General features: G+C 35.9%; 1 protein-coding gene across 1 annotated transcript; it reads right to left on the minus strand.

The window, feature by feature from the left end:
- Positions 1–10,658: 10,658 nt before the first annotated feature.
- Positions 10,659–11,973, minus strand: LOC125473506 (bidirectional sugar transporter SWEET5-like). Its single transcript, XM_048576397.1, has 6 exons — positions 11,931–11,973; positions 11,795–11,831; positions 11,474–11,690; positions 11,239–11,400; positions 10,927–11,046; positions 10,659–10,823 (listed from the first exon to the last, which is right to left on the minus strand). The coding sequence occupies exons 1-6, from the start codon at positions 11,971–11,973 to the stop codon at positions 10,659–10,661; spliced, it is 744 nt and encodes a 247-aa protein (XP_048432354.1).
- Between the last annotated feature and the right edge of the window lie 464 nt (positions 11,974–12,437).

A 12,437-nucleotide genomic window follows, 5' to 3' on the forward strand; every position in this document is an offset into this window, starting at 1 on the left:
TTAATTAATTAATACATACATGAAAATGCTAGGAAAATCCCCATAGTTTGCTTAAACGAAGGGTTTAAGTATATGAAAACATTCTACGTGATGTTACGGACCCATACACGCTAACCATGCACCGCCACGAAGCAGCATGTGCCTCCATGCGCTTCTAGCTTGCGGCCACGTGGCTACACGTGCTGGCAGAAACATTAAGGAATATTCCGTTAACTCTAATGGCATACCTTAACGGTGTTAGTAATGGCGTGAGAATATTCCGTCAACTTTAATGGAATATTCTCCTTCTTCCTTATTTCTCTGGTTGTCGTCGTCGCCTGGTTCGCCGGAATCTGGAAAAGTTGGCTGGATTTTTTTGTAAAAACTTTGAAACTTCACAACATTCTCATTTCTCAACCATTTTTGACGTACTTGATATGGAAATGAAGCTTGGGAAGAGAAGAACAAGTTTGTACCTTTTGAAAATCTAAAAAGTGGATGAAAATGGACTGAAAATGGCTTGAAAGTCTTGGCCCTAATTCCAACGTCCCAAAACCACGTCTCTACACGTTGGCTTGACTTCAAACTTAGGCTAGGGACCTCAAGGAGTTGTGTAGTTGCTTCTAAACCTTCCAAAACCTTGTAACTCGAACAGAAAGTCGCTGGAGAACCATGATCCAAGTCGGAGCTCTGAGTTGGGAACTTAAAACTCGTTCGTTTTCGAATTAGCTCGTATGGATGAACTTGTGGGGATGAGAGGAATACGACGGTGGTGGTTTAAAGTCCGATCTATGATGTTTGATGATGATCTTTGTTGTTGGAGAGAGAAGAGAGGTACAGTGAGAGAAAGAGAAAGAGAAGAAGAAGAAGAAGAGAGAGGGAGAGTTTCTGATTGTACAAGAGAGAGTATCTAATTGGTGAGAGAAATGGGAAGAAAATTGATTGGTTGGTGAGATAAGGTCACCAATAAAGGATCGGCTTTTAAAGTGGGAAGGGTTCAAATTTTGTACAATTCCAAGTACAAAAATATCCAATTCACCCTATCTAAAACAATGTTCACCAACACTAAATAATTCACATGCACGTGTATAATTTTACCTTTTGTTAATGTATTTTAACTAAGCATAACTTCTTAGTTACAAATCCGATTTGGGTCTAGCTCACGCTCATACGTTCATAATAATGAGAATTATTTAATTACGATAATATGAAAAATAAATTAAATGCCAACCAACAACGTCCACGTCATATTCCATTTAACCAAAAAAGGTGTAATCATCATTTTACATACTCGGGAAGGAAATTACATGAAAATTAGGGACGGGTCGTCACATGTTGTCTGGTGTATCCCACGGAGAACAAAAAAAAAATGGCGTCTATAGAAAAATCTTAGCAAACAAAACCACATTGAAAAAAAACATCAGGATAGGAAAAAGTGTGTAACATAAGACACCAATTGAAAATAGAAAAAAGTCAAAACTTTATCCATAAGCGATGCACAACTCTACGTATCATTAGCAGAATCAACATTGTTCCACTTTAGTTATGTATATTTTCAAAAATGGAGGTGCAATCTTTAAAATTGTGAATCGTGAATTTAAATACCAAATATCCTCTCAATGACATTGCTTAAGAAAGCTTGAAGAAAATCGAACTCTTTTCAATTCTAGGCTCACGACCCGAACCACTTTACTCTTGGAGATGATATCGGATTCCTCGATAAGGAGCTAAGGACTGATGTCTATTTGGAAATCCACAATCTATTATGAAAAATTTACCTGATAATATATTTTAGTATGCAACTAAATGGATTAATGAAAAATTTAAAATAATAATAATAATAAGAATGATAGTAATAAATAATAATTTGATACCTTGTGGCACTTCAAGTCCATTCTTCCTTGTCAAAGCATCATTTAGTATTCGTGAATCATGAGCCGATCCTTCCCACCCACTAAGAACGTACATGAATTCCAAATCAAAGTTACAAGCGGTTAATACATTTTGTGATATGACACTCTTGTGATTACGATAACTGCTTATGTTGCATCCGGACACTGATGCTGAGATATGGGTGCCATCAATAGCTCCAATGAAGAGTGTTAAGTTTATCTTATTATAATGATACAAAATAAAAAAAATAAAAAGAACTACACACTATACGTACCTTCAAGTAAGGGTAAAACGTCTTACTTTCCCTTATTTTAGATGGCACTGCTCATCCATGTTTGACCATCATCTCCGGTGCTGTTGTGTTCAAGGTTTTCAGAAATTTGTTAAAATTTCTACTGATAGTCTAATGTGATCGGCCAAACGTATCACGTAGAAGACAATATCTACTATTCTGTCCGACAATGAGCAAAAATGTTGCCGACATTTCTTCTATGCAAATGAATCTTGTATCTCTTAAAATTGTTTTTTCTCTAATAATAGTCCATAACTTCATAAACAAATCATGATGCTATACCTCTGCCAGAAATTCTCTGGGCGGTCCTTTTTCAATACTTTATGTATATAATTGTATCATTTCGTAGTAATTGATTGTCGATTTAAAGGATGTTCAATGGACTGTCCACTGATGATTATAAACTTTTTTAGCACGTGGACTACGGCTTGAATTGCCATCAATAAATACTTAATGGTATCATAATGCTTTTCTTCCTAAGTTTCTTCTTCATCTTCTTCTTCAATTTGTTCTTCCACCATTGCTCTACTTCCATTTCTTCCTCCTCTTCGTCCACTTCCATTTCTTCCCCATCTTCTTCGGTTTCCATGCTTGTTTAAGACAGTTTATATATGCTTGATTGAGACATTATATAAACTAACCAATCAAATAAACAAAATCATAAAGAAGTTAACAAATACCAAAATACCAATCCAGCCATGAATTTTTTACATTGAAATCATGATTCAATCTATATACACACACTACATAAACAACCACTGAAAGATCTATAGTTTAAACAATGAAGAATGACCTGAAGTACGATGAAAAACCATTCAAGATCTGTGAGCTAGTAACAATGGAGAACTAAACATGTTAAGAACTAAACCCAAATATATTTCTAGTATAAATGAACAGTTCCTGAATTCTCAAAGACCAAGGTATATATTACTAAATAATTAAAGCCCATTAAATTTATACAAGCCCCTTTCAATTATTTAGAACAAAATATCAAAGTTCCTCGCACGGGTGCAATGCAGCAGCAGAAATTGTGATCCTATTTGCAAAGATATATATGTGTGAGAAGGAATATGGGGAGCAAGCGGTGGAGCTAGGGAATTACTCCACTTCCTTTTCATTGCGCTAGTCTAGTGGAGCTGTGCAACAAATAATCATACAATACAAATTGTGAAGAGAAAAGCATGAATACCGTGAGAGATAGAGGAAGACGTCTGAGAGAGGTTTTTTGTGATGAACGTGAAAATAAATCTGATAGGGGAGGGTTGGATTCTTGATGGCATTTGATATTTATACCACCCACCTTCAAATCCATCATTCATTAAAATCCTAACAAATCTTTAGTATTCTCACTACACCTACATTTGAGTGGACATTTTTAGAAACGTACTTGACTACCCATGAATTTGAATGTATCTTTTTAAATACTCTTAAATCCTAGTTTGACTACACCATGATTTCAAAATCTTTTAAAATCATCTTTGAAAATCCTAATCAACTACCTCCTGAATTTAAAGTTCATTAAAATCTCATCAAATCCTAATTTGACTACCCTCCAATTTGCAAATACACTCTCCTAATCTGGAAAGTTCAATCACACACACACACACACACACACACACACACGCAAAAGCAACTGCAACTACACACACACACACACTCATAATCTGCACACCCATTCATTTTAATCCTATCCAAAGTTCCGTAATTTGCACATTGTTTATAGCCAAGTAACTAACAAACAAACAAACACCGATTTTTCACTGTTTGTGAGTACATTTTAATCCTGTAAATCCCTAAATTCAAATTTCTAACCCTAATTCCAGAATGCCAGAACTCAAACTGTAATTTAAGCCCATTAAAATTAGTCACTTAATGAATTAGGTAGAGTTTTTACCATTGCGATTAGTTTTAGGGCGACTGGAGTAGGAATTTTTTGGAGTGCCGGGAATTTTACTGACTTGGAGTTCCACCAACCAAGTCTCGACATCTTTACACCATCGTCTGGCCCACAATTAAAGAATTTAAAATTTTAATATTTTAATATTGTTTCACCGGTGCCCTTCTCTTTTCTCTCTTCCCTCTCCCCGGCCGTCTTGGTCTGCAACACAGTTTTTGGTTTATTTGATTTTCCTTTAAAAAAAAAAATCTATGTTTCGTTAAGCCATGCAGATCGCCGGTTCCCATGTCGAGTTGGCTGGGTCTTTCTATGGCCTACAGGGCGTTCGCGACGGAAGTAGAGTCGCCGGTTGTTGACCACCGGTAGAAAGGTGCGCACAATAAGGGCACGAGGACATGGTTGGGCAGCACCCCGAGCGGCGATGGTTGTCATGGGGAGCTGGGAGGAATCGGAGGGGGAGGAAGGTTGGGGAAGCTATGACGATGGTGTAAAGATGTCAGATGGGTGGGGCTGGGGCGGAGATCGGGAACTCTGGGTCCGGGACGAGAATCTGGTCCGGTTTCTTATTAACTTCTTTTTTGTTTTTATTTAATTTGTTTTCTGAAAATTTAGGATTAAATGGGTATATTGTTTGTAACCTGTCAAAAAGATGGTTGCGTGGTAAATAAAGGCTACGAGTCATGTGGCCATTTGTGGGGTACACCAACTGTCTGGGGGTACTGGGAACTCAGAAAAATTTCTCCGATTGGAGAGGCATCGACATTGATTGGAGTCTGATGTGGCGAGCAACAACTGCAACACGTGCACTTAACACCTTCGATTTGGCAAAAATTATAAATTTTAATAGGGCCGGAGGAATGAGGTTAGAGGTGGAGACGCTGGGGTTGAGACTGTTGATTTGGCTTGTCATTTGTGAGGGTCTTATTTTGTTTAGGATTGTATTAGAAAAGCTAAAGGTGCATATATTCTTGTCTTACAAGAATTAGGAAAGAATAAATTTTCTTGTACAATTAGATTAGGAATTCTAGAAGCAGAAACGAGTAGGAATGTAAGTGTACCTCTTTTTTGAAATAGAATAGGAGTTCTAATCAATAAGTTTGTAAGTCGCACCCTATACTTATAAATTGGGTGCAATAATGGGCAAAAACACAAGAGAGAACAAAGAGATAGCCGAGAGAGTTAGAGGGATTGGTTCTAGGGCTTACAAAAAGTATTGTTTGCTTTATTATTAATTTAAAGCAGATATGATTTCTCTACCCAGAAAAATCACAACTGAACTTGGGCAAAAGTTTTGCCAACCCATTATAAATCTTGTGTGCTTCTAGTTATTCTCTATTTGCTAAGTGTAGTCTATTTTCCTATACATCAAATAACAAGTTCCATAAGGGAGTCATAATTATAACAATTGATAAGTTCCATAGGGAAGATGAAGCTCAGCTGGAGCCAATTAAGTGCGAATCTGAATCTGATGATTCTAGAAAAGAAGAAGAGCATCAACATCATTCATTATGTAGGAATCATGTGGAGCAAGAAATATGGTAGATTGCAGACTCTCCAATCCGCTAGACATCCCAAGGGATTTGAATTCCAACCTATAATTCACATGTATTCTAAAGATGCATAGCACTAGACAAACCCATTCAAAACAAGAAGAAACCTTACAAGTTTGGGTTTGACCAAGACGAAGTTAATTATGCTCTTAACATTAGTCAAAGAGATCCACTACTTATCAAGAAGCTATAGCAAGTGTTGAGCAGGATAGTTGGATAAGTGATGACAGAAGAAATGGAGTCGCTCTACAAGAACTCTATTTCGAAGTTGGTTCGTATGCCTAAAGACAGAAAACTAGTTTGATGCAAGTGGGTGCTTAGGAAAAATGAAGAATTATATGAATAAGATGTCGTGAGATTCAAAGCAAGGAACTTGGAAAGGTACTCATAGGAGGAAGATGTGGATTATGTTGAGATCTTTTCACCGGTGGTCAAGCGTACTTCTATCAAATTATTTTTAGCAATGGTAGCACAACATAACATGAAGATTGAGCTAATGGATGTGAAGATTATGTTTCTCTATGAGATCTAGAGAAGACAATTTTCATGACTCAACCAGAAAGGTTTGCCGATATGGAAAAGAGAACCTAGTGTATAGGCTTAGGAAGCCTTTGTATGGCCTAAAGTAGTCTCCAAGACAGTGTTACAAGAGGTTTGATTCCTTTATGCTAAAAATAAATTTTAGGAGGTTTGATTCCTTTATGCTAAAAATAAATTTTAGGATATGACTTTTGTGTGATTTATCTTGTATTTCAAGATGGGATAATCATATTGTTGCTGTTATATGTGGATGACATGCTAATAGCTTGTCAAGACAAGTCTAGAATTCTAGACTTGAAGAAGATCTTGAGCAAGAGGTTCAACATGAAGGATTTAGGTGCAACATAAAAGATCTTTAACATGGAAATTCGGAGAGGTAGGACCGCCGGTAGGATTTGCTAATCACAGCCAAGTATATCCAAAATATTCTTGAGAAGTTCAACATGCTACAAGCAAACACAATTTCGACTCCTTTGGTGGGTCACTTGAAATTAAGTGGGCATCATTGTCCTAAGTTTGAGAAAGAGAAACAAGCGATGAAGCATGGGCCGTATACTAATGTCGTGGACTGCCTAATGTACAAAGTGGTGTGCACACGACCTGACTTAGCTCAAGCAATCAGTGTCGTTTCCAAGTACATGAAAATCCAGAAAGTCAACATTGGGAATCACTCTACATTACGTGAAGCTGAGATGTGACGGTCAACATGTCATTCACTTGGCCAAGAATCGAGTTTTTCATGCAAGATCAAAGCACATTTAAGCGAGGTATCACATAATTTGAGATTTGGTAGAGTTTAAGGTGCCACAGATTTCTTACCAAGATAGTGTGGCCAAGAAATTCCAGCATTACTTGAACTTGATCAATATTAAGATGGACCACTTCCTTATTTGAGGTGAAATGAGGCAAGAAGGAGTTTGCAAAAGTAAATGTTCTTTAAGATTTCTAGAGATGCTTCAAGAAGATTCGAAGATACTTTGGGGTGCAGCAGTCAAGACTTGATTTGACTCACCAATGTGGAGATTTTTAGGGGTTTGCCGTCATTTATTATAGTCCTATTTTATTTAGGATTGTATTAGGAAAGCTAAAGGTGCAAATATTCTTGTCCTACAAGAATTGTATAATTAGATTATGAATTCTAGAAGCATAAACATAATAGGAATGTAAGTGTACCTTCTAACCCAAATATAACAGATGTTCTCATTAGTAAATAGGTTTGTAAGTTGCATAGGGTGCAACAAGGGGCAAAAACACGAGAAAATAGAAAGACAGCTTAGAAAGTCGGAGGGATTGGTTTTATGTTTACAAAAGTATTGTTGCTCTATTATTAATTCAAAGAAGTTGTGATTTCTCTACCTAGAGAAATCACAAATGGACGTAGGAAAAAGTTCCGCCGAACCAATATAAATTTTATGTGTTTCTTGTTATTTTTTATTTGATAAATTTAGTTTATTATCGTACATCAAAGGACAAGTTTCTTGAGGTAGTCATAGTTATAAGATAAACTGTATGAGATGGCTAGCAACTGAGCTTTGAGTCCATTTGCCTGTGTGACTAAGTGTGTGATGGGATGAGTTGAGAGTGTGAGAGAGAATAGATCATCTTTCATAAATATTAGAGTGTGATATCGATATACCCTTTTTTAGTTCTCCCACATCGTTTTGGTTTTCGGCCGTTGGATTAGATGAATTGAAGAAGATCAACGGACATAAATTAACAAAGGGTGTGTGAGAAGTAAAAATGGGTGTGTGAGAAGTAAAAATAGGTGTGTGGATAGCACACCCTTAGATATTTAGCAGTGTTCTAAAAGTTGGCCTAGGCGCTGAACGATGAAGGGCCGATCCGATTTAGGCCAAATCGTTGATGAAAATTGGGGAGGGTTTATGCGGCCGCCTAGGCGCTTTCTAGGCGGTCCATGATTTTGAAATCTCACCGTCAATTTTGCACTTTCACCGTGAATTGCAGGCTTTCTTCATCCTTTCTCATTCACATCTCTCACAATCATTGCATCTCCTAGACTTGCATCCCGTCGCATCTGCACTACATCTCTGCACCATCTCGCGTCGCATCTCTCATGATCTCACCGCACCTGGTTTGCAGCTTCAGAGGGAGAACAAGAGGGAGGCAGTTGGTTCAATTATGTTTTTGTTTTCATCAAGGAGGCGCTCACTTTTAGAAGTCACCACTCACCAGAGTTAATGAGTCAGTTACCAATGTTAACACGTTTTCATATTAAATTGTTTCTCTATGGTTCCTTTAACCCATACAACCTTTTTTAAATAAAAAATTATTTATTGTATCTTTTGGTTTATGTTCCCAATAAAAATGTTTCTTTACCATTCATTTAACTCATACAACCTTTTTTTTTAAATAAAATATTAATTGTATTCTTTTAGTTTATGGATATTTCTATTTTGAATTTTATCTCTTTCAAATTTTCAATATAAATATAATTTTTAAATGTAAACAGACACTTATTTTTAAGATATATAATAAATTTACCCAAATCCGCCTAGTCCATCTAGGCGCCTGCCTAGACCCCACCTAACCGTCTAGACGCTAGGCCCCTTTCACCCGCCTAACTAGCGCCTAACGTTTTTTAGAATCTTGATATTTAGTGAGTCTTAGATACGATGTGGTAGACTCCATAGTAATTCTATGGGCTCTCCCAACAACCAATTAAGGGCAGCCAAGGGGAAAGAGGAATCTAAAAAAAAAATTGGTCAAGTCAAACACGTATAACACCTAAACCGAATGTTAACAGACCAGTTCGGTTTTGTACTGAAACCGAGAAAAAATTGTATAAAACTGAACTGGCTGAATTTTTCCGGTTCAGACCTCGTTCGGTTTCGGTTCTCGATCCATTTTGCCCACCACTAATAAAAACGCAAAAGGCAACGCGTGTATTTGCTAGTAAAATAAAATAAAAATGTTTCTAGCTACTCATTCTCACTTTACACTTCATACTCATCCTCCATGTTCCATGTTAATCTGTTTCATTTACTAGATTGAAAAATCCGTAAGTTTGATTGATATGACAAGGTGCTTTCTGCATTTGGGGCATTTGAAACTTCAAAAACCATCACGAAACTTTAAAATAAAATAAAGCTCTTAGCCATTATCACCCTCAACGACTCAATTTTAAAACAAACCGAAAGGGGATTTCTTTGAAGTTTAGTATAGTGGTTATCAATTTTGGTTTTACTTACTGTAAATTGTTCCTTTCTTCTATTTTGGGGCCCAAACAAACTGAAAACTGTAAAAATAAAATAAAAAGTTGAAATAGACATGTAAGATAAGCCCAATTGTTTAACATAGCCGAAACCAAAACCGTTGGAAACTAAACCGAACAAAACCAAAAATGAAAGGTTTAGTTTCACTTCGATTCCAACTGTCAAACTGAATCAAACCACAATAAATTTTGATTTTGATTATACCCCAAAACCAAACCGCACCAAATTGTGCCCACTCCTAAATAAAACTTTCGTGGTGGGTCATAATAAATTCCGCTCCATCAAGCTAAGATAGGTTAATAGTGGTTTGCATTGAATAATAGTAGATTCACTTTGAATTTCGATATTTTTGTATTAGATATATTATACCAAACTCATCTAACCGCAATTAATGTGGTGATATTACTCACAACTATCTTAGGATAGTGATTCTCACCACCTCCTTAGTATGGTGAGCTATGCCCACTTTTGCAATTGAAATTTAAAAAGGTTTTACCATTCATAAAATTTTGGAAAATAATTTATCCGAATCTTTAATTTGATTTGACAAATCAGAGATTTACAATGTAGTCTACTTAGCATTACTCGTCTTCAAAACGTTGGAGAGTAGGGATGGCAACAGTTTGGTTTGGGGACGGAAATACTATATCTATCCCTATAACCACTAAAATTAACCATATCCATGACCACAAATTAACCATCGAATATTATCCATAACCATATCCACCGGGTAACGGATTCCCCATCGGTTAACGGTTATATCCATCTTCGTCAATACAAAAAATATATTCATCCAATTGACGCATGATAATTTAGGAAATATTAATTTCGTCACTATATAATTGATGATAAAATGATTTAGTGAATAGATCTTGTAAAGCATAAAAATTAAAGCTAAACATTGATAATGTTGGCTAATATTTGATATCTCCTATAAGTACCATTGAATTATCATATATTTTGATTCATATAAAAAATTTTGAACTTTCTCACAAAATGCAACTCACACAACGCAATTTTTATATTTTCAATGTAATGGATTCGGTGAATAATGAATATATATAAATATATATATATATATATATATATATATACTATTTAATATTTTAATATTACATAATTATATTATATTATTCGGTTCGGATTCAGGGACGGATACGGATTAGAGACCCATATAACCATATCTAAAACCATAACCGGATAATATTCATAGTTTTTCCCCATACCCAAAATATACCCAAATTTTCATACCCAAATCCAATCCATTCGGACGGTTATCCGCGGTTATCGGATCTAACGGTTAGAATTGTCATCCCTATTGAGAGTTGAACATCCGATTTTGGCTTTTCATCATCCTCATCCCATTTGGTGGTCTGGTAGTAAGTGCCGTACAAGGTGAGTTGCACCAAGCCAGAAATTGTTCCTAAACCATTTGGAATCTACAAAATTTGTTCAAACAAAATTGTTAAAATAACAAGAAAACAATTTCAGAAACGGATCAAAACTCTTATCGTAAATTAAAATGTTCGTTTCGACAATTACCAGAATATAGGGATCAAATTTAAGAAGTGCATAGATGAGCCACACAATTCCATTGCAAAAGTTAGCCAGCGAGAGGGCAAATGGCATGTACTTAACACTCTGCGTCTTGATAACCATTTTCTGTCATCCAAGAAAGGCAACACATCAACTTGATTCAAGACATTTAGTATGTAGCATTTGGAGGTGTTTAGTGACCACCTCACTTTAGTAGAAGTAAGTCGTGTATAAATAGGTTTCTTTTCATGTTATCAGTAAATGTTGTCTAAATAGCAGTGCACCTACGTACGCGCATGAAAAATTATAGATACATACCATGACAGTCAAGGGTGACGCGTACATAATGATACTAAAGACAATAGACAAGAGCCCAATTATCATAGACCGGTCTTTCGTTGAGTGGAAGAAGTGTAGGGTAATGAAAACCACAATGGCAAATAATGTAGCTTCAACCAGAAGAGCAATGATGATATTTCGCTGAAAGAAAGAAAAAAACACGTGTTGCAAATTCATAACGTGCAGTTTAGTTGTTGTTATTAGTACGACTTACTCGGTTTTTCCCAGAGGAATATGTGAAGAAGATGGCAATGTAAACGAGTTCAATAAAAAATCCAGTGCCATTGATTGTAATGACAAGAAGGCTATCCGGATGAACAATCGGCATGCCGTAAAACGACCACATTGCACAATTAAGCAGAGTTGCAATATAAGGATCTGACTTGAATTCTCCAACTGACTTTTGCTTGATGATTTTCACAAATGTTGGGCTGCAAATATTTTAACTACAGTCACTCATAAAACATAAGAATTTTGTAACCATGTACGTACGTGGAACACAAGGACGAGAGAGAGATAGAGCGAGAGAACTTACATTGGAGAGGTAAATAAGAAAAAAGATATGACATTTCCTGCAAAGGGAGGAACAAGAAGAATTTAATAAGAACTTGGTTATTTTTTACGTAAAGTAAAACTAAAAAGTTAATTCATCGCGAAAATGATATACTGACCAATGACGCCTACGAGGATCCTAATTGCTTCAACGTTCGCCATTTTAACGTTTTGGAGAATATGAACAAGTATAGTACTATTTTTCTTAATCAAGAAGAACAATACTACACTTGTTCGATATCCCTATATGAGGATGTATAAGTTTTGGTTATTTAAAGTCGAAGGGTAGTACCTTCCTAACTAATACATCAAATGTCCTGGTGAACTCACCATGTTTGATAACTAAATGTGACACGAATGCCGTGTAAGGGAACTACCTTTGGTTTTTTCCTTTCATTTACTCAATTCTCGTTTCCACAGTTGGATATTGGAATTGGTCAAACATGTATGATTATATGGAATATCTTCTTGCAGCTGTTACACAAGGAACATTTCAATACAATATCATATATGTTATAAATATTATATTAAAGTGTAATTGTGTAAATTCTGTTGGAGTAATATTAGAAAATATGTAAATAACGCAATAATTCTAATGATAATAATCATAAAGAAAATCACAACAT

The sequence above is a fragment of a genome, unplaced genomic scaffold (genome assembly GCF_019419815.1).
Source record: "Pyrus x bretschneideri cultivar Hongxiangsu unplaced genomic scaffold, Pyrus_bretschneideri_v1 Contig9, whole genome shotgun sequence".
Classification (NCBI taxonomy): Eukaryota; Viridiplantae; Streptophyta; class Magnoliopsida; order Rosales; family Rosaceae; genus Pyrus; species Pyrus x bretschneideri.